Source organism: Brachyistius frenatus, unplaced genomic scaffold (genome assembly GCF_029030835.1).
Source record: "Brachyistius frenatus isolate BFR_SWC_R1_liver_20210118 unplaced genomic scaffold, ASM2903083v1 Contig_7, whole genome shotgun sequence".
Lineage (NCBI taxonomy): Eukaryota > Metazoa > Chordata > Actinopteri > Embiotocidae > Brachyistius > Brachyistius frenatus.
This window is the reverse complement of record NW_027210606.1, coordinates 5071790-5094731: the sequence shown is the minus strand read 5'-3', so window position 1 is coordinate 5094731 and position 22942 is coordinate 5071790. Positions and strand designations below refer to the sequence as shown.

The 22942-nt window shown below is 43.2% G+C and overlaps 1 protein-coding gene across 2 annotated transcripts; it reads right to left on the bottom strand.

Annotated features, from left to right (window-relative positions):
* Positions 1–8688: 8688 nt before the first annotated feature.
* LOC138615864 (E3 ubiquitin-protein ligase RBBP6-like) lies at positions 8689–21792 on the bottom strand. 2 transcript variants are annotated; one of them, XM_069689733.1, is made up of 20 exons: positions 20625–21792; positions 19904–20003; positions 19667–19706; positions 17056–17097; positions 16821–16909; positions 16590–16686; positions 16324–16466; positions 15956–16128; positions 15468–15571; positions 15029–15369; positions 14877–14940; positions 14500–14557; positions 14360–14408; positions 13942–14265; positions 13705–13800; positions 11983–13585; positions 11193–11797; positions 10991–11061; positions 10795–10882; positions 8689–10241 (listed from the first exon to the last, which is right to left on the bottom strand). In XM_069689733.1, the coding sequence occupies exons 1-20, from the start codon at positions 20788–20790 to the stop codon at positions 9248–9250; spliced, it is 5247 nt and encodes a 1748-aa protein (XP_069545834.1). In that variant the 5' UTR covers positions 20791–21792; the 3' UTR covers positions 8689–9247. The 2 variants fall into 2 exon arrangements, with proteins under 2 accessions (XP_069545834.1, XP_069545835.1); XM_069689734.1 differs by having other exon boundaries at positions 8689–10238.
* Positions 21793–22942: the final 1150 nt, after the last annotated feature.

Sequence of the window (22942 nt, the reverse complement as noted above, 5' to 3'; positions counted from 1 at the left end):
TTTTTTTTTTTTTTTTTTTTTATGATGGTTTGCTGTTGTTGACCAAATCATCTTGTTTTTAATTTAATGTTAATTGTTTCATCCAGTGTTGAACTGTCCTATAGTACAGACTGGTAAGTGAATTTGATAAAAAAAAAAAATTAAAAAAAATACTCATCATCATCATCATAATCATAGTACTCATAATAATAATCCTAATAATAATAACGCGGGACTGTGTCCTCGCCAGGAATAGTCTTATTTTGAAAGCTTTGACTGAAGAAGCTTATTATTGGATAACTTGACTCCATAACAGAGCGAGTCAAATCCCTCTGTCTGGCTCTGCCTGGCGGTTCTCTCACCAACCAGCGACCCCGGACAGTGTGTGAGGGTGTGGGCGGAGGGTGCTGTCATATATGAGATGATGCTCCACAGTCTCACTCAGCAGGGGGGTCGACTCACTAAACCAAGAGAGCTCCAACACAATACCTTCAATTCAGTTTATATGCTATGCCAGGTTTTCAGAGGACAAGGGATTACTAATGACTGACACTACAGGCTACTGTGTAAGATTTCCATATTAGTGGTGGAAGAAATAGCCTCGGCTCTCCGGAGCCTTTACTTCAGTCAAAGTAGCTAAATGAAACAGTGGGGGGAAAAAATGTAAATACTCCTTACAAAAGTCCTTTATTCATAGTATGAAAATAACCTATTTCAAAAAGTTTTAAACACATATTGTCCAATATTTGTATTAATGCTGACATGTTACAATTTTCTTTCTGTATGGGGGGTATAGCTTATTCTATTACAATGTGTTATGATCGACTAATCATATATTTTAGGTCATAAACGAAGCCTTAAAAGTAGCTTGTAACTATAGCTTTAAGTAAATAGTAAAATTACTATCTCTGTGTAATGGAGTAGAGGTATAAAGTGGCATAACTTGGAGATGACAAAGTAGTACAAGTACCTCAAAACGGTATGTGTTTAGCCTACTTAAGTAATACATGTGCAACTTTACCCATAATTTACCTTTATTTAAGTTATATCAATATTAGAAATAGTGTGGTTTTTTTTTAAGCCTTTGTTATGAAAAGACTTGTATATATTACGCTTAGGTAAAACTAAGGTGACAGTAACAAGGCAGAGAATGAAAAAGGTAGACTAAACATCCTTAACATCCTAAAATAGCACGGATAACAAACTACTGCTCATTTTTTTTCTGGGGGCCTCCCTGCAATTCCCTGAAGGCCCTCTGGCGGTCCCTGGATCCCACTTTCGGAGCTGATGTTAGAGCTACAGTAGGCCTTAGCAAACGGTTTACAGGCAGCACTAGTCTTAAATGCTCTTTTATATATATATATATATATCTACATGTGGCTGCCAAATAATTTCTGGTGATGTTTATCTTGATGTTTTCACTCCATCAGACAGAAAACAAGAGTCCCATGGTGGTGGTTGTGATAGGCTAAAATGCTCATTAGATGCTTGAAAACAAATTTAAAGGGGTTAAAAACAGACAACTATTCTTAGATCTTACAAGCGGGGAAAAAAAGAATCTAAGCTTTGCTGTGCTGGTGGAAAAGCTGTGCTATTGTTGCTTAAACCAGAAGGAATTATCTTCTGTCGTGGGCCTTTTCAGACATCTCAGATTGTCAGTGATATTAGCTTCATAACATCAGAGTGATGAGACTGAACGCGAAGCAGATTTTAATGGAGACATGATAGCATTAAAACGCAACTTGAGGATGTTTAAGTATCACACAGCTCCCATGAAACAACTCGTGTCCCCGATGACGTTAGCATAGGATCAATAGTATCCCAGCATGCCTAGTCCAACTAGTGTGGGGATGTCTCACCAGACACCAAATCATTTTAAGCTGTATACTGTGAAACACAGACAAATTTACCTAGCGGTGATAGACTTAATCAGCATTGTGTGAACGCGTTTGGCACCTGAGGTTTTGGGCTTTGAGACCTGAATTATCGAAAGAGACGTTCCACACACAATCAGTGCATAATTTGCAAGTCAGCTACAGCTGATGTCTATACATTTGGGGTTTTTATGGCTGCAAAAATTCCCCCACAAGTAGATTTGTGCATATATGCAATAAGTCAATAGGAGTGCTTCATATTTACATAGTTTTCTTGACTGTGTCGGTCTCAGGTGTATTTAGACAAAGCTTTGAGCTTATGCTTTATGTGTTGAACCCTTTAATGAATATGGCATAGTACATTTTTAATCCTGAGAACTTGACTTCTATATCAGTTTGTGATTGATGCTTTTTTCAGTGCTATTTTTTTTTATAGTAGGGGGCTACAGATGTAAAAAGTTCTACTGGCTCACTGATGCTGTGATGAGATAAAGAGTTGTGTGTTTAAAAATTACAATTATTAGTGGGGAGGCAGTTTAGGTGTTGAAATGAGGTGCTGAATGACAAAGCATTTTTGATTTTAGATACTTTTGAAGCAATTCAGTGGTGCCATTATATTTATAAAAACAAATTCCAATGATACACTCGACTCATTGGTATTCCTCACACAAATTTTAGTACACTGCTGTAAAGAGCCATAGATGGTTTTTCTTTTTAAAACAGTTTTAGTTGGTGTGGATCTGAGATATGTAATAACGTATGTTTTTAGAAAAACAATATGCTGGATGAAACCTACAAAGGGAAAATGTTGAAATTTCCAGTTTGTCCTCATGGTCAAAGCGTTGTCTCACCAGTTCAGTGCCTAAAATAAGAGACGATGATACTGAAGAGTATTTATTTGGCTTGTCGTCATAGCAACGTAATGGGTTACAGGTTTAATTCAGAGCAGCATTTTCTCTTATATTGGGAGGGTTTTGATGACAACCGCTCTGAAAATGAAAGTGTGCCTGTGGCGACTGATCACAAGAAATTAGTTCTTGTGCCAATCCTCCCTGTTAACTTGAAGAGTAAGCATTATTAGAATACAGCTTATTAGGCTGCAGAAATAAGATTAAGCAAGTTAGCCCTCCGAGCACAGCTGAGCTTGAAGGGAATTTGTTCATTTTATTTAGGTTCAGACAGGTGCAAATTAAAACCTCGAAGAAACCAGTTGTCAAACATAATAAATGCACATGCTTGCATCAGGGTTCACTGAACACATTGATGAGCATGGAAATGACTTTGGGCTAACATGTTAGACTGCAACGTCCGTCAGCATCATCAAAACACAACAGGAGGAAATATGCTTTGAGAATTAAAACACGAGGCTCAACACCTTCCTAAGACACATGTTGCCAACCATTCGTTTTCTTGTCGCAAACTAATAATTGTTATCTGTTGGTGGCTCTGGATATGAAGTCATAATCTCCCGAGTCTGTGTCGTCCACTGGTAACACTAATGTCTGCTCTAAATTATCGAGATATGTCATGCCCTGAACCGAGAGTCGGATTTGTCGCAAAACCATTTCAGCTCCAGTGTGACTAAAAACTGAGATTAGGTTTTCACTCCGAGAAGGGAAACACCGTGCAATACCCAATCTACGCCCACAGCAGCCAGACTCCTCTCGGCTATTATAACTCTTACAGCGTGCATCAAAGATTTAGTGTGTCTCAACAACACAGTTTAAGATATCTGGGACACATTCAACCACAATAACACACACACACACACACACACACACACACACACACACACACACACACACACACACACACACACACACACACACACACACACACAGAGCTCCACAATCCTCCTCTCCCTGTAAACGAAAGTGAAGAGCATTGTTGGAAGCCTCTGTGTGTGTTTATGTGTTGATTGTAATTGGTTGTTGTTCGGTCTCCCTGGCAGCGCGCTTCCTCACCCGTTCGTCTCCAACTCTTCTTCCAGCTCATCTCATCCTTCTCACACTTACTGTCTTGTGTAACTCATGCAAGACTCTTTCTGCTCCACAGAATCACTTCATGCATTTTTTACTCCAGCTCTGTCGCTGTGGTGTGTTCAAATGCTGGTTTACATTAGTACGGGCGCGCGCACGCGCACACGTAGGGAATTACATCCCCTCTGTTATCGGTTGAGGATGGGTATCTAGGCCAAACATTTATTATCAGTGTGCGGTGGGCGCCCCTTGGGTGCGTTTCCATAGTGACCATCACATAACATTACGTATGGGGAAGCGTTTTATTCCGTGCCATTGTCAAATGCACGCGCAAAACACACTGGGGGAATTCGATTACAGATCGATCATCCTGATCAGTCATTGAAATTGCCATGAAAAAAAAATTCCCCTCGGGGATTAATAAAATAAATACCTACCTACCTACCTACCATGACGACCACCCGAGAGCACGTCCTGATACCAAGCCCAAAACACACACACACACACACGTCCTGTACGTGTGCAGAAACACATGAGCACAGTGACACTGAGCCTGCCTACCTGTCTACTTGACCTGGTTAGACTGGGAGGACACGAGGAGGACACGAGGAGGTCAGCAGAGCGCGCGCACTGCAAATGACAGTGTAAATATGGGCCGACAATTAAAGAAAAAGTAAATCCCCAAATCAATCCAGCATGAAAACATAACCACGGAGAGACAGAAAGTCCAAAAAACGGAGCGGTTAAAGAGCACCTGAAGCAAAGATAAACCTGAAGGGTGAGGCAGTATAAAACCACTGCAGGCTAAAGATAAGGCAAAAAAAAAAACACGCAGAAAATAATGGAGTAACAAATATCCATTTAAGAAGGACAAGGAAATAAATTAACTGGTATTTTACTAAATATTGCAGCCTAAATAATTGCAAGGTAAACACTGACAATAGGACAATACTAATACTCTGAGTGTTTTCAGCTTGCACCGTGGCTCTGAGAGGGGCAGTGTCATCGGGTCCATCACTTTGGTCCTGGCTGCCTGGATTACCATGAATTTTGGTCCTGACACTCCTGCTCCACTCAGAGGGATTTGTTGTCCTTAACTGGACTCTGTGGTTTTGTGCCAATTAGCAAATGTCAGTTTGCTGGCACACAGAACTCCTGTGGTGAAAATGGTGCATTTAGACCTGCAAAACATCCCCACGTTAGCATTGTTATTGTGAGCATCTTAAAGCACTGCTGCGCACCGATACGGCCTCTTCCTGTTGAAAGAACATTTACCAGTTTATTAGGTTACACTTTGTCGCTACTAACACAGCCCTGCAACAGATCTAACCTGAATGAAGATGATACAGTTGTTGAAACTGCTTTAAAGAGGCAGTGGCCACCTTTAAAGTCATTTTGAGAGCTGGAGATTTGGGTGCTTTGATCACATTAGGTTAAGTTTTTGTAATATTTAGTCTTCCCTTACTGACTTATATGGTCTTTTCACCCTGAAACCACCAAGGGATCACTGATATGTAGTGTATAATTTACACTACATGGAGTGTAAGTTTGAAGTCCCTGTTAAACAGTTTTTATTCAGACTGCAAGTCGTTTTTTCAGACCTCTCCAAAGCATCACTTTGCATGCATTTGTAAACACAGTAAGACAAAGTAAAAAATTGTGTTTGAGTCATAAATCAAAGTTGAACGTAACTTCTTTTTTTTTACCAGTGTAATAGGCTGCTCAATCACATTTGCTTTACTGTGTTATCGGCCCAGTTGGAAGGATTCTATCATGCAGCAACATTACTGACTCATCCTTTTTATTAACTCGAGAAATAAGGAAAATACATTCCCACTCTCCACTCCCTCTCTCTACCCTTTCACAGCGCTCTATACAAACACTTGGGCAGTCATGCTCACACAGCTTGCATCATCCCTCTGCTTTACATTGATGACGGAAGACGAGACAGAGTTCGGTTGTAAGCGAGTCGGTGAGAGGCATCTTTTCTGACAATCGGCAGAAAAGAAGTTGCTTAGCAACCTTTGGCCTTGATGACAGGAAATTATGTCATGCCTTTGGGAGAAAACACAAGCAGACACACCAATACACAGGCATGGAACAGGTGCACGCAGACGCACACATGCAGGGTGAACATGGCAGGATGGCAGACGGGAGGAATAATGAGTTCTGGTGATAATCTGGGCAATACAACAATATATTCATCTTCTCGAATGGTCTCACTGATCTCTGCATCCATAAAGAAGGACCATACTTATTTATTTGTATAAATAAATATATATATACACACACACACAGCGCACGGACTAATCTGAGGATGTGCTTTTATGTTCTGCTGTTTGATGAAAAATATATCTGCTGCTCTTCTGTTTCTCAGTGTTCCCTCAACTCATCTGTGAACCCATCTCAGCCTCCTGCCTGTTTTCTGTGATTCAGCGGTCACGCCAGCCCTCCAACAAGGTACACACTGACAACATACACACGCACACACTGACAACATACACACTGACAACATACGCACTGACTCACAACAAAGCTTATTGCCGTGTGCTGTGGGAAGGAGAGGCAGTGACATGTGGAGTTGTGTTTTGGAGATGAGGCATATGAGATTTTTTATTGCTAATCTGTTTCCCTCCCGTGTTCGAAGCTGTAGGACTTAGAGCGCCACAGTGTGTTCAGTATGTCTCACTACACGTCTCTGTGTGGGAAGTTTCACTTTAATTATTCATGTCCGTAAAGGAATGAGCTGCCAAAGACCCTGAAACTCACTATTGTGTCTGACAAGCTGCTTTTGAGGACATACTCCATCTTCTCTGAAAAATGAAGTTATTTCTAAATATATCCGAAATACATCTGATACTCCAGTGCTGCAGTATATCACATACTGTATATCATATTTAGACTTACTGTAGCAAATAACACTACTCAAATTAAAAAAGGTCTCATGCGTTATAATTGTTATCATGCCCATGCAGCTGTAACTGCATTCAAAATTATTATCGACATCAAAGTCATACAAAACAAAAATAAATTGAAACGGAAAAAATGTATACTTCAATATAATTTTATGCATCATCTTAATTCTAGCTTTTTATATAGTTGGCTGAAATACATTTATTTATAATTCCACCATCGGTCCATCGACAATTTTGTTTAAATTGATCAATATTAGTTTAATTTAGGTTGAAAGGATAATCTACCATTCTACTGAACTATAATCAATAATGACTTTTTTTTCTTAGAGTAAGAATGCTAATTATTTTTTAAATACATATAAATTAGCACAAGTTCAAATAAAACAAGAAAAAAGCTGCACATGGCTCATCTCAGGTCGAGTAACTTCAACTTTCTATCGTTTTTTTTTTTTTTTTTTTTTAAATCCATTTTCGATGACCATAAATGTAGACGTTTGATCTTAATTAAGCCAGATGTATTATAAAACATTTCCATTCAGGAAGTTTAAATGTGGTTACACCTCGTTAAGACGTCGGGAGCTCGGAGGAATAAAATCTGCACTGGAAAAAAAAACAGTAAAGTAACGTAAGGTCTACACATGAATGATAGCCCAACTAATTAAACTTACACAAGAAATGTTATGTAAAGCATTCAGTAAACAGTCTGGATAGATGCTTATACACCATTAGCAGCATATCAGTGCGTTTTCTATCCTGGTGAAACTACTGCACCCTTTACATATAGTTTACATTATCTACCTTGTTGAAGCTCCATAATATATGGATGGATATTCTATCTTTTATGTGTAACATTTGTTGCTGCCACTGTTGACAGTTGTGAACGTAACATTGTCAAGTCTAAAGAGTCTCAGGTGTTCGTCCACAGCCCAGACACAGCACCGTAAACTCCACCGTTTGTACATTAAAGTTAACAGCACCGCAAGTTGTTACTGAATATTTGATTTTGTTAGCGGTGTCAGTTGCTGACGTTTCCACATAACCTCATACTTTGAACTCGTTTTTATCTCTAGTTTTGAGTCCTAATTTCATTATTAAAATCGAATTAGTTGGTGAAAGCGCAAATGTCGTCCAGAAACGGCGTAGAAAACCAAGATTTCAAACAGCGATAAAATACAACTCAAGACATTTTCATGAGGTCAAAACATTTTAATTAAAAAAAAAAAGAGGGAACAACTCATTTCTAAGAACACCTTACCTATAATTTGTTCCAGTTCCATCACATTTCACTTTCGCACCGGCACACACACTCACTCACTTGACACAATGGCAGATAGCTACTGCACCTTTGGAACAAAATACATGCAGACTGATTTGTCATTATTAATAAACAATTCCTAGATGTATACAATCCAGTGTAGCATGACTGCATAAAGGTCTGCTTTTACTTCAAGGACGATACGAGCAATTCTGTTAGTTTTAGCCCATAAATCACATGTGTTGGGAAGTGACTGGATTTCCTTTATGTTGCGTTGCGTCGAGTAAGAAAATCTGAGATTTAACCTTGTTTAGTTAGGTTGTCAATCTAATATATACATACATATATATATTCAAATATTATGAACTCGAACAAAAAGAAAACCTGTACTGGCAGGAACTCACCCAACAGCTGACTAAAAAGAAAAAAATTCTCAATGTTGAAAGTGGTTTGAAATAATAGAAAATATACAATTCGCTGTTCATTGGCTAAAACGTGCAAAACTGCAGGTACAGTCCTTCGAAAAGCGCTTCCAACAGCCCTCATAGCCCCCCCCCCCCCCCCCCCCCCCCCCCCCCCCCCCCCCCCCCCCCCCCCCCCCCCCCCCCCCCCCCCCCCCCCCCCCCCCCCCCCCCCCCCCCCCCCCCCCCCCCCCCCCCCCCCCCCCCCCCCCCCCCCCCTGAAGGTTATTCAATATCTAAGCCTTGAACAGCACACAGGGATGTGAGCAAAACAAACTGAAGAGAAATTATTATGTGAAGCAAGAGTTCATCTCTATTTACAAATGAATCACGAGGCAGAGAGACAGCAATTCCTCCTCTACAAAGAAGCAATCACATCCCTGAGTACAGTGTCGGTTATACCTATCATTGAGATTCACTGCTGTGTGATCAGCTATTATCATCGTGTTCTTTCTGGTCAGCTCTAAATTGATCACAATAGTGCAGTACTGCATCACTCCCCCATTTTTCCTGACCCAGACTCAGCAAAGAGGTTGACATTAAACATTAAAGAGGCCTCAGCAGCTGTCATAATGCTGCAAGTCAGGCACAACAAAGTACCGTGTGGGTTTGGAGAGCTGCAGTGACAGTGAGTGGTAGAAGAACAGCCAGACAAGCTCTCCATCAGCATCGCAGAGTGGTACATGGAGCAGAATGCCAGCGTTAGCCACCATTTCTAGATGCGTTCTCATGTCCTTATTAACAGAGAAAGTTGCAGCTTTCAGACATCAATCTCAAGTCTTTGTTAGCATGGAGCCTCTTCCTCTGCTTTCTCCGTCTTATTCTCTTCCTCCCCATCTTTGTTTTTGTTCTTCTTGTGTTTCTTCTTCTTGTGTTTGTGCTTATGCTCCTTCTGCTCCTTCTGCTCTCCCTCTTTGTCCTGGCTGCTCTGTTTCTTGTGCTTTTTGTGTTTTTTGTGTTTCTTGTGTTTCTTCTTCTTCTTGTCCGCCGTGGTGTTGCCCGAGCCGCTGTGGTTGCTCGCGGAGGGGCTTTGGGAGCCTTGGCTGAGGGACGGATCGGCGCTGCCGCTCCTGCCTCTCTCCGTCTCCGAGCCTTCGCCCTCGCTGTAGTCGGGCACAAAGGCCGCCTCGTCTGTCTCGCGAGCCAGGTCGGAGCACAAGCGCTGTCTCCTGGGCTCTGGTCCACGACTCTCCTCTCGTCCTCCTCCGCCTCTGCCTTCTGTGACCCTGTCCTCCTTCCCCGTCACTCCTCGCCCCTCCTCTCTGCCTCCACCTCTTCTCTCCTCATCTCTCGCTGCAGCTCTGCCTTCCTCTCGTCCCCCTCGCCCCTCCTCCCTCACCGTTTTTGTTTTGGTTGGTTTGTCAGAATTGGTCTGTGATGTTCTGCCACCTTTGCCCTCTTCCCTCGGTGCTCTCCCTTTCTTCTCCTCCCTCACCCCTCCCCTCCTCTCCTCCCTTGTGGCATCGCGGCCTTCGCTCCTGATCGGTTTGGGTGCTTCCGGCTGCGCCTCTCTGACTCGGCTCCTCTGCAGCACTGGCGAGGGCTCCTTGGGGGCAATAATTTCATTTTCCTGGCCTTCTTCGTCATCTTCTCTCTCCCACTTGGAGCGAGGAGGAGGCTGAATGAGCGGCTCCTCTACGGCCGGGCTCGGCGTTGGACTGACACTGGGGCTGCGAGCACGGCTGGTCACGGGGCTGGACGGCGGCTGCTCTGCAGGTTTAGAGGAGACACTCTTCTGCTCTTTTTCTGAGTCCGGCTTCGTCTCTTGAGTTGACCTGCTGTTTAGGAAAACACATTTTCACATGACGAACACGAATGGTGATGTACAGCCAAACAATAACCAATAGGACTGGGAATAATTTTGACATATTTAAAACACCTCAGTTTGTTAGTTGGGAAATGACTTCTATGTTAAGAGTGACATGAGAGGATCAATACCAGTTAGCAAAAGGACCAAAAGAGAAGGAGACTCTTACACTGTCCAAAAATGACATTTAAAATATAGAAGACTATACTAGATTGTGATTTTGACTGGACAGTCAGTGTCAGTGTTTGGTACTGAACAACTTTAAATACTCATTTTGGTCAGCACCATAAAATAACCAACTATCGACCATTTCATCTTTTCAAATGTAACCATTATTTATTATTGTTATCCTAAAGGAAATGGCTTGCAGCAAGCGATTTAGCACACATCACAAGGCACAAAAAAAAAAAAACACAACCAAAATTATAAAAGAAAGAGAATATAAAACATTAAAAAAAAACATTAGCCTTGTGAAAAATGAAAACCCAAAAGGTGGATAGGAAACACGGGCTCGACAGACTCACCTCGAGGAGCTCCCAGTGTGGCTCGTCAGAGCCTTTCGACTGATCTTGGGTTTGCCCTTCACAGAACTGTCCTGACCATCTTTGACCGCTGTCAGGAAGGGAGGGAACAGGAAACGGGTTTAATGCTTAATTGGACAGCACAAGACAAAACCAAAATTAGCCTCAGTTGCTTTGCTTTTACAGTGCTTCCAATTACCTTCTCTGTGAGCAGCAACGGGTTTGTCTCCTGAGGGGACACTTTTCTCCGTTCTGTCCTTGGAGACACTCCTGGGAAACAAGGGGATATAATTACACCTATTAACAACTGTGTTTACAGATAGATACAAACCACTGTTATGGTTTCAGTCATTGATATGGATGCTGGTTTGACAAGTAGCACAAAAACAAAATGTATCAACCTGTCAGATTTAGCAGCTCTTTCGGACCCCTCCCCTCTTTCTTTGGAGGATGAGCTTGGTTTCTCCTGATGGCCTGTCACTTTCTTGGTGACGGCGGATTTCTCTGCGATGGTCATTTTATCCAGACAGACAGACCTCGCTCCTCCACTTCCACCATTGGAGCTCTTCCGTTCTGTCCTCGTCGACCTCTCTCCCTCGCTGTCCCGCTCCACTGCTACCTTCTGCGAGCCTGAACTTGAGCCGGAGACCCTGTCCTTCTCTCGGTCAGACCCAGGACCTCTGTCGGAACCAGAGGGTCTATCTCGCTCTCTATCATGTCCGGAGCTTCTGTCCTGCTCTCTGTCTGAGCCGTGTTGTCTGTCTCCAGCACTGCCTGGTCTCTCCCTGGAGACTCCCCTTTCCACAGACGCCGATCGCTCCTTTCGCCCGGATCCTTCTGCGGTACTACTGGGACGGTCTCCCTCAGAGCTGTTGGCAGCAGCTGATCGATCTGAGGTGGAGGTCGTCTTCTCAGAACCTGACGGCGGTCTGTCGGAGGCTGCTGTCTCAGTGCTGCCTTTTCTCCCCAGATCTCTGTTCAACTTGATCCTCCTCAGTGGCTTCACCTGCACATGGACAAAAACACAAACAATGTTTCAAGAAAATTCAACCCGTTCCTGGGATTGATTAAGTTCTGAAACTCTTGAACCAACGTGATCACATCATAAATTCACTGAGCGGAAAAAAAATTCTTTAAATATCATTAGTTGAAACAAATCAGTATTTCCAAGGACTTAAACAATAGACCCACCTGAAGGTCCATTAGAGGTCTAATAGATCCTCGATCGGCTTCTACCCGGCCCATCTCACGGCTCCCTGGTAAGGGAAGAAAACCCGGCCTGTCGGAAGGGGGTGGGAGTCTGTGGAGTGGAGGCTGATGAGACGGGTGGGAGTGGGAGATGATGTCACCTCCAACTCCGTCTATTCTCCTCAGCTTTCCAGGAGGATGTCCGAGCAACGAGCGGCCCTCCTCTCCCATTCTCCTCCGACTGTCCGCTGGGGATGGAGGTCGGTGGAGGAGTGGGAGTCCGTGTGGATGCGGGAGGGGAAGGAGGCCTCCACCTTGTGGAAGATCTCTTCTTCCCCGCATGTCGTGGCCGGATCGATGGCCATCATGAAGAGAAGGATGAGGCAAAGGCAGGTTCTGGGGGGGCAGTGGAGGAGTCTTCAGCAGGGCAGGCCTCATGGTAGAGCTTTTACCCTTTTCCTTTTTAGGAGTAGTCGAGTTGGGGGCATCTTCTGGTTTGGTTTTAATGGTCTTTAACGGTTTAGCAACAGAAGAGGAGGATGAGGAAGATTCTTTCTTTTTGGCCACCACTGTTTCTATAGTCTTTTTCTTTACCTTGTCACTCTTTCCCTTCACAGTCTCCGTCTTTACTTTGGCTTTTACCTTCTGACCCTTGTCTTTCTTTGTTTTATCAGACGGTGTCTTCGATGACGACTTGGTTGAGGGTCTAACGGGTGCAGCAGTGCTTTTAGAGGCCGGAGCTTTAGAGGTTGTAGACCCAAGTGAAGGCCGTGAGGAGATGGGAGGAGTTTTATTTTGTGATGGCATCTCGTCCATTGGTTCATCTCTGACTGGAGTAGCATCACCTCTGTCCACTGAGTGTTGTGATGACTCTGGTTCGTCTCCAGTCTTCTTCCTTTTCACTTTCTTTGTCTTCAGGAGTTTAGTGCTGGACTTGGTCCCTGATGAGGAAGAGGACGGGGGATGGTGAGGTGGACCACCTCTGTCTTCTCTCCCTCTTCTTCCTCTGCCCTGGGGTGAGTAATCTCTGGATAACGGGGACATTCTGTCCCTCTCCCTGTCTCTGCTGCCATGACCTCTGTGATGCATTGGAGGATGTTGATTGTCATAGTCTTTGTAGTACTTGTTGTACCAGTCAGCATACTCCTTCTCCCACTGTCGATACCTTTCTCTTTCCCAGCGATCATGGCCTCCAGGACTTGGACCCTTCAGTTCATACGGCGGAAGCTCCCGTGGAGGTGGCTTTCGTCCACCAGGGCTGCGGCTCCGGAAGCCACCAGGAGAGCGAGACCGTGACCTAGACCTGTAGGGTCCTGCTGCTTCTGCTCCCTCCCAGCCTGGTCCTGCCCTGTAAGGGGGAGGGGACCGTGGTGTGCCAGAGCGCCGGTATCCATAAGACCTTGAACGAGAGCGGGACCTTGTCCGTGAGCGTCCATAACTGCGTCCGTTACGTCTAGAATAAGGGGAGCGGGGATAAGACCGGCCATGGGAACGTGACCGGGAGCGAGATCGACTGGGGGAATAAGAGTAAGACCGGGATCTTGATCTGGATCTAGAGCGAGAGTAAGGGGAGCGGCTGAAGGGAGAGCGGCTGTATGACCGGGACCTACAAAAGGAAATGGTTGAGAAGAAAAGGATGAAATAAGAGAAAGAAAGAAGACTGTACAAAACAAAACAAAATATTGAACTATAACCAATTTTGATCCGCCTTCCTAATGAAAGTACCTGGAATAAGATGGTCTTCGTCTCTTTGGTGCATTTCTGTACTTCATAAGCTCTTTGTGGAAGTCTTTCGTAAATTCATCCAGTTTGGATGTAACACTGTGGATACAAAGACAAAAATTCAGAAACCTTTTAAGTATGAAATCACAGCCCTGTGATGTTTAGTAATATTCTTTCTAATTTGGCACAGATGCTGCTGTACCTTCTTGAAGACTTAAAACACAAAAAGTAAGGACTCACTTGTCCTGTCGGTGGTGCCTCTGTCTGTAGAAATCTTCCTTAGAAAGAGGGGGCTGGGAGAGAGATGGCGGAAGAGGGACGAGAGGGGGCTGGCCACCAGGAGTGACCCAGGGAAGGTTGAGCCCTGGTGGTCCAGGGGCATAAACAGGCTGTGGCTGGTAATTAATGGCAGGCGGAGGAATGAGGCCGGGGCCAGAGGTGTACGGAGGAGGGTAGGGCTGAGGTGGGGGTGGGTATAGGGATGGAGATGGGTAAACGGGAGGACCAGGTGCAGGAGGTGGAGCCGTCTGGAGGTGAGCAGAGGGGTGCTCTCTACCTCTGTACCTAGTAGAGAGAGAGGAACATAAAGCATTATGAAACTGGCACATATACAACACAAACATTTAATAGATCAGACAGTCCCATAGACAGGTCTTACCAGTGTCTGCCTCCTCCTCTGTGAGAGGGGTTGGGCCGGGACGGGTGACCTAATAGAGGAGAGAAACGGCTTATTAGTTGTTGAATGTCTTTCCTTTATGTTCACCAAATCTCCTTCAGTTAATAAATAGAGCCTCTGACCTGATGGGTGAGGTGGCCTTGGAGGTAGCGGATGACCGATACCCAGAAAACTGTAGTTCTGTGGGAGAAAATACAGTGAAACAATTTAATTACCTTCAAGAGAGGTTACAGTTGCTTGTTTACAGGGATACATTTCTACTAAAGATGTGCGTGTACAGTAATAATAATAAATAGTATCAATTTAAAGCTCTCTTAGCCTTTAAGTCTGCCCTAACAACATAAACACTCACCATTAGTTATTGCATTTACATTATACATTGTGATTAAGTTTAGTAATCAGTGACCCAGGATTATCTGCAGTCATGTAGAGTCACTTGTAGAAACTGCTTTTGAAAGTCAGTGAGATAGACATCAATCCAACACATTATTGTACCCACCTTTGATCCACCTTCTGAGCTTCCTGATGTGTCTGGTGTCACCGCAGGTTCTGGATCCGATTCCCTAAAACATAAACCGAGGCCCATGATGACGGATAAAAATGGCTTCTCGAGTATGCATTTTAATGAGGACTATCTTGGACTAAACTTACCCCGGTGGAGGTGGTTCACCCTGGCTGGTTGAGTGGACAGGAGAATGGTGGTCGACAACAGGTGGAGGGGTTTGTGAAGCGTCTTGTCCTTCATCGGCGGCCGCAACAGGAGGAGGAGTGGGAGCAGAGGGAGCAGGCGCAGGAGGTGGAGCCTGTGCTTGAGGAGTGGGGGCGGGAACGCTTGTAGATGGCGGGTGACTAACGTTGACCAGCAGCGGGTCCTGCTGTCTGGAGTGCAGCGGCCTGACCAACTGTGGGCGCGGTGGAGGCGGGGCTGCATGCTGGACCTGCTTGCGCACGTGTTTGGTGTATCCCGTCTCATTTTTGAAGTTGTTCACAGCCTTGAGGAAGACAAATAAATGATTCATCGTTCAAATCAAACAGTTCAAATTCGATTTACCGACATGAACATGAAGATCGATGCATTTGAAGGGGTTACCTGTCGCAGAAACTTGTTGGCAATGAGATTATCAGGTGAAACATCTGACTGTTTGCACGTGTAGCAGATGTGTTCCTCTGAGTCCAACAAGGCCGTCCTGATACCTGAAGAGACCGTCTTAGTTAGGCAAAGTGTCACATTCATTGTGCAGATAATCTACATGTTTAATGTAAAGAACATCCCCTCAAACTCTTTTTCATAATGAACTTCAATAATCACAGTTCACTGGTAGAGCTTCAGAAAATGACAACCATCAAAACAGAGAAGGAACAACCACAGAAACTAAACCATGTCGTGGGGCAGCATTTCTCTCGAGGCCATTCTTTGTTACATTTTTATTTTTTATTTTAATGTAATGATTGTTAAGTGTGACCCATACAGAAACAGGAATGCATTTCAGTTAATTATGTGATTGGCAAAGATTACTTTTACATTAAGGGAGCAAATTCAGATTTTTGATTCCTCCTGCACAACGAGTAAGGACTCACAGTCATCGCAGTAGCTGTTTCCACAGCAGGGTATAACTACGGCGTCGGTCATCAGGTCGTTGCAGATCGGACACAGGAGCTCATCGGGGATTGGGTCGGTATCATCCTCAGATGACGACTGGTCGTGTGGAACAAATGGAGGACGCTCCTTCTTTCCCTGGGCGTACGCCTCCCTGTAAATAGAGATTTGGTTTAAAATTTTGAGGAGCAAAAAGGAAGCAGCAGCAATAAATAATGAATGGAAATGCTTTCTTCGAGAGGATGCAGACACAAAATGGGCTATGACAAAGATAAATATGACACTAGTTAATGTGCTTCACATGTACACTAAACAGTGTGTATTTGTGCTGTTGTTGGTTGACACATACGCATCGATAGCAGGTATAGCGTATTCTCCAGTGCTGGTTAACATGGCTCCCTTGGTGCCCGGCTCTGCTTTCACCATGAAGCTCTGCGGTATGCCCTTACTAATTCGTACTGGTTTGGGAGCCTCCACACTCTTATCCTGCACCTAAAACATTTTAAAAAGAAAAAAATCATCACCCTCCAAAATGCGAAGAGTACTTTTGAAGAAATTACATGGCAACAAACTAAAAATTGATAGCAGACAATGAAAACGAGACATGATAATTACCATCAGCATGGGGCACTGTCGAATGTAGTGACCAGCCTTTCCACAGCGGTAGCAGGTATAATGAGCAGGTGGCGGTCCGACTGCCTTCTTGGAGTAACTACAAAGACAAGTTCAACTTATTGAATCAATCTACAGTTAATGGAATAACGTTGAGTACAGATTAACAAGATGAAAATGCAGAAAAGTCTGGCTTTAATCAGGTGTAAAAATGAGGTTTGTGTGTGTACTAACTGTATTGGATCATATTCATGGTTTGACTGAGACATCATGGCTTTAATCTTGTCCTCCTCTGATGCATTTGCGTCAACCAGGTTAGCGGTCTAAACGACATCACGGAGAAGGGGGAAATAAGAGAAGGGAGGATGTCAACCTCTCAAGAAATACAAAGAAAAAAAAAGAAAAAAACATGTATTCAACTTGGGGTAATCTTTTCCTGAAGTACAGGAAGCATGCATGGAAACAGTACCTTGGCAAGTTGGGCGAGTGACAAAGAAGGAGAAGAATCCGTCTGCAGGAGAATCAGAGTACATATATTAAAGGTGTTAACATAATATCATGTCGACATACAGTGGGAGATTAGAAGCCCCGATAAGAGTCCCCCACCACATCTGTGTCCAGTCCCTCAAGAGTCGGCGTCTAAATCTTCACAACAGAATTAGGGCCTTTGTTGAGTGCTGACAGTGCATGAAATAATGCAGGTACACAAGAGTGGGCATCTAAATCAAGACACGGATTACGAGTCGTATGCGCAATGTTCATTCCTCTACTGACTGTCATAGTTCTTTAAATAAATAAAAAATACAAATAAAAAAAACGTAACTGTTGTGAAAGCGTCTCTATGCTCGTCTTTTCTGACATGTTTACATGGAAGAGCTCGTTTGTTTGGAGAAGAAAGTTAAAAATCCAACAAACATAGCAATGTCACAATCAAAAAAGATGGTTTTTAAGAGCAAAGAGTCCATACTGAATATTATCTATTCCCTTGCCAAGTGATATACAAGGAGTTATTACAGCCAACATACAAAATACAATTTATGTGCATTTAGTTGCATATTTTAGAGATTTACTAAAGCCAACTTATGGATAATTTGAATGAATACATTTATGACTGTCAAAGTGTGGAAGTCATTCAGCACTGATAAGCTGCAAGAAGTTCTAAAAGGTCCAAGAGCTGCTGCTTAAACATTTCAAGCCTTCCTAACTATTTGGGCTTATCAGCAAATTCAAAACGGGGCACTTCCCTCTATATCCTAAAGCTGCTTCTGCTACGCAGAGGGCAATTTTCTCAAAGGAATACTTGACATTTCATTTTAGTGTGCAGTTTCTCTTCGCCAGGCCACAGTGATTTACGTTTTTGCACCGCCTTGTCAAAAGCGGTTGACACGACTGTTAGAAAGTCATCAAAAACAGTTCAAGATTGCTTTCTGTGAATTAATGAGCCAGCACGGAGAGGTGCCAACCCGTTTAAAAAAAATGTAAAGAGAAATCTGTCAGATATTTGGGGCTGATAAGACACAAGTGTAAAGATTTTTCTCAAAAAATATGGCCTGATAAAGAAAAATGGAAAGTCAAAATTGTTGTCAAGTGTTCCTTCAAGCGGTTCCCTACAACAGCCCGACACCACTACAGAGTGAAGGGTGAAAGCAAGAGGAGGGATGTCTCTGTGATGCACGTCAGGCGTCAATGGACCACGAGAGTTAAGCTCAAAGCACAAGTCACGTTTTACACTGACAAAAATTAAACGCCGCTCAGCCTAATTCTTCGGATAAAGGTCTGTTAGTAAATAAACAAGCGTGCAGGGTGGGGTGTCCATCATGAAATGCAGGGCTCGGAGGAAACACTGGGATTGCAGAAAGCTGCGGAGGGAACACACAGGGATCTGGTGCAAGCGGTTCTGACACTGAACCACTGAACAACTTTATTGACAGGTTCTGCAGCTTACAGCTTACAGGACACACTACACCAGTTCACTTCTCACTGCAGCAACCATGGAAGGTCTCCAGAGATTGACAGGATATTTAGTTTACTGATTATGTGTCTGTGCGATCATGTCACAACATTAAACGTCAGTGGCCAAGTCACAGCGTCTCACTTATCAAAACGAGCTTCTTTCTGATCCCCCAAACCACAGTTGTAACAATACGCTTCAAACGAGGACCCGCTTCTTTGCAAAACAGGCACTTAGGAATCGGAATGTATTCAGTGGAACTTAGCAGGGTAAAATATGTGAGCCTTTGAGGTTTAAGGGTTATGTGGAGTCCATACTCAAAGTAGAACACAAAATCTTCATGATGAAAGTGTACAAGACAAAACAATTGACATTGGTAAGTGTTATTAAACAGGTCGGAGGAAATTTAAGAGCAGCGTAAGCTGGTGAAATAAAAATCACTGGCAAATCTATTCCACTCACACAACTTTAGTTTTGCAATTGTAATCAAAGTTAATTACAATCAATCCCAGCCATACTTTACTTCTTTGGGTTCAGAAACCATATAATAAATCAGATATTTTCACAGAAAATAAATGACAATGGATTATTAATACAAAAATACCATATTTTACTTTTACAAACCCCTTTAAAAAAACACATTTGCCTGGCCTGAAGCAGGCTACAAACCATTTCATTATGAAATACAGTCATTAACAGATTAAATTATTACCCAGTCAATTATACGTGGCAACAGTTTAACAGTTGGTCAGTTCAAAGCATTAAAAAAACAATGGTGGCTAGTCTGTTGTTTCTCTTAACAACCTCATCTCGTTCAGCCACAATGTGTTTTAATCTGCTAATTTTGAAAAAGAAACAGAAAAGCAGGCTTTTTAGAGAGAAACAACAAACTATTCTAACTGCGGTGCCTCAAGGAAACCCTCCCCAAAAAGACATCAAATAACATATAGAGGTCAAGATCTCAACACAAAAATGTAGCCAATACACAGTGAACAGAAGGTACAACTTGATCTTTGTTGACAGAATGTTCTTGAGAAAGGTGACTAAAGAGAGAAAGAGGGGGAGAGAGAGAGAGCGAGAAGTGAGGAGGAGGAGGAGAGTGTGTTGTTTTTGGGTTTGTTTTACATACGGGTCTTGATGATCCCACCACAGCTGTGTCAGAACGATCTCTGCAGGATCAAACACAAAAGAAACCATCAGTTACCGACATTATTCGACAGCCAACGACAGGATCGGTTATCAACTGCAAATGTATCAGAAGACATATTTTCTTTAAGAGAAAAACCTCTTAATAATTCTGTATCGTGAGTGAACGTCCAGCTCAATCATGACTCGGGTACTGATAGCGTATTTTTAGGATACATACACAATGAACGTCCTGCCAGCAGGTTTTACTCCACCGATCGGAGTCCGGCGGACGATCACAGACGAGTGTTTCGGGATGTGGGCTTCATCATCCGTGTATTCTGTGTAAAAAAAACCACACAAAAAAGAACAAAACAAACAAAACAAAAAAGACATAAAACATTATTCCATTTGATTAATATCACAGACGTTGGTTCATCAGAATGCAAAGCATTTTTGGATTAAGACCAACAACAAAATGTGTAGAAAATAATAAATAATAAAGCTGTTTCTAAATAAGAACACAAGAATTTGTCATTTTTCTTAGTCAAAGCCTGTGGGTGAATTTGCAGCAGCTTTTATTACCTCACAACTTAAACTAAAGCTCTGAAACTAGTAGAAAGAACAGCTCAATTGATGCAATGCAGTTTAAATGTATAATTTCTCTACAAATCCTCTGTCAGTATTAGGCCTCAAGTCAACAGACTTAAATCTGCAAATTGACTAAAATTGGGAGAAGTCAATTAGTATTGAAGAAAATATTCCAGAAATTTACTAGTTCCAACTTGAGAAGTTGCGTCTCAAACCTAAAACACATCCTCCCTAATATCTTCATCATTTTAAACTACATAATCAACTGTCAAAACAAATCAGGTGGTTGCAATTTCCTGCACATCACTCACTGTTACGGCACAAAATATCAAATATAATGTTTGGTCATGTGTGTTGCCCTGGTAACGTACCTTCCCGAGTCTGCGCATTGGTGATCTGCAGGTCGCAGTCTGTGGCCTTGAGGCGCTCCCTCGCCATAATCTGCCTTTTAAGCTCGTTGAGGGTGATATGCAGCCCATCGAAAGTGACTGTGTTGTAGTCCAGTTTGGAAGAAAACTTATAGTGAACACACGACATTTTTTTTTTTGTTGTTGTTGTTTTTTTGTTTTTTTTACAGGTCTAAGCACTTATCAAGTCAATCAAGCACAAGGAAGGAAAAAAAAAACACAGGCCTGGTATAAGAAAATGAAACAGCGTCAACACTGAACACAGGAGGCTAAATCTGGTGACTTTAATAAGGAAACCTTCTTTATATTCGCTGCAACACTGTGGACAAAGAAAGGACTAAAATGTGGTGGTGGTGGGGAGGAGGGAGGGAGGGAGGGAGGGGAAAGGTTCAGCTCGCAGATGATTGCCAAAGAAAAATAATCGCGGTACGAGGCCGGAGCGCCATTGAGCGGCCAAGTTCTTTAAAGTCCGACAAAACACAACAAGGTGCCGCCAAATCCAAGGAAGTCCATGCAGCACGGTGGGAAACCTATCACATGGGTGTAAACGAGGCCAAGTCCGTCGTTAATTGTCCTTCGACGGGAAGCCCAGACCGCCGCGTCGCTAGCAGCGGGCCCGGGGTTCCCCCAGCATCAGGTCCTTGTGTGATGGTTTATTTATCGAAGTGACAAACACGACCGAGGCTCCACAAAGAGTCCACACAACAACAAACAAAAAAAAATAATAACAAAAAAAAAACCTTCCGCAAACGAAGTCCACGAGTTTGTTTTTGTTTTTTTACGTTACCGCCTCAAAAATAATCTCTCTGAAATCGTGTCGCTCCGTGTGAACGTCGGGTTAGCTGGCGGCCGAGCTAACATGCTACATGCTACCTCCTCGAGACGAGCTAACGGCTGGTCGTTAACGGCGCTAAGCTAACAACGTTGCTGTCGAACAACCGGACGGAAAAAAAAAAATCCAACCAGTTACGTAGTCAAGACGCGAAGTTCCTCTTCGATCCGCGATTATTTTCCCACCGCGGAAAAACTTGGAAGGGGAGGAGGGGGAAAAAAAAAACCTGTGAATCCGGATAAATCTTCTGTTTTAATCCATTAAATCCATCGCGGCGATCCAAAGCTGCTTCTCGTCCTCGCTGTTTCATCAAAATGGCGGAAGGAAGGAACCGGATGTACCCGTGGTTCCACCGGAGAGTCCACGTGACGTCACGAGGTTCGTCTCCGGAAGAGAAACGAAGCGCGTTGAAACGGTTGCATGTGCAGTGACTTAAAATTGCAGAGACACTGAGACAAAATTTGGGATTACAAAGTCAAAAAAAAGAAAAAAAAAGAAAAAAGGATCCCTTGTGGTTTATATTAACAAGACGTTAAATGGTTCTGTGAGAGATGGTGATTATTGGAGATTTATCACACAACTCCTCAGTTTCCTTCGGCTCTATGAAGCATGTTAGTGACTTTTGTCTCTGTTAGTTTTGTAACCCAATTTTATTTAACCTCGTTTCCAGCAGCAGCAAGTCAGTTTACATTGAAAAAAAAAACCCTGTATAAACTGTCATCTGTGCCAAACTACAGAGAGTTAGCAACTATTAATCCTAAAGGGTAGATGAGAGGCTGTGTTTGTGAATGAAGGTGTAGACGAGAGGCTGTGTTTGTGAATGAAGGTGTAGATGAGAGGCTGTGTTTGTGAATGAAGGTGTAGATGAGAGGCTGTGTTTGTGAATGAAGGTGTAGACGAGAGGCTGTTTGTGAATGAAGGTGTAGACGAGAGGCTGTTTGTGAATGAAGGTGTAGACGAGAGGCTGTGTTTGTGAATGAAGGTGTAGATGAGAGGCTGTGTTTGTGAATGAAGGTGTAGATGAGAGGCTGTGTTTGTGAATGAAGGTGTAGACGAGAGGCTGTTTGTGAATGAAGGTGTAGACGAGAGGCTGTTTGTGAATGAATGTGTAGACGAGAGGCTGTGTTTGTGAATGAAAGTGTAGATGAGAGGCTGTGGTTGTGAATAAAGGTGTAGACGAGAGGCTGTTTGTGAATGAAGGTGTAGACGAGAGGCTGTGTTTGTGAATGAAGGTGTAGACGAGAGGCTGTGTTTGTGAATGAAGGTGTAGACGAGAGGCTGTTTGTGAATGAAGGTGTAGACGAGAGGCTGTGGTTGTGAATAAAGGTGTAGACGAGAGGCTGTTTGTGAATGAAGGTGTAGACGAGAGGCTGTGTTTGTGAATGAAGGTGTAGACGAGAGGCTGTGTTTGTGAATGAAGGTGTAGACGAGAGGCTGTTTGTGAATGAAG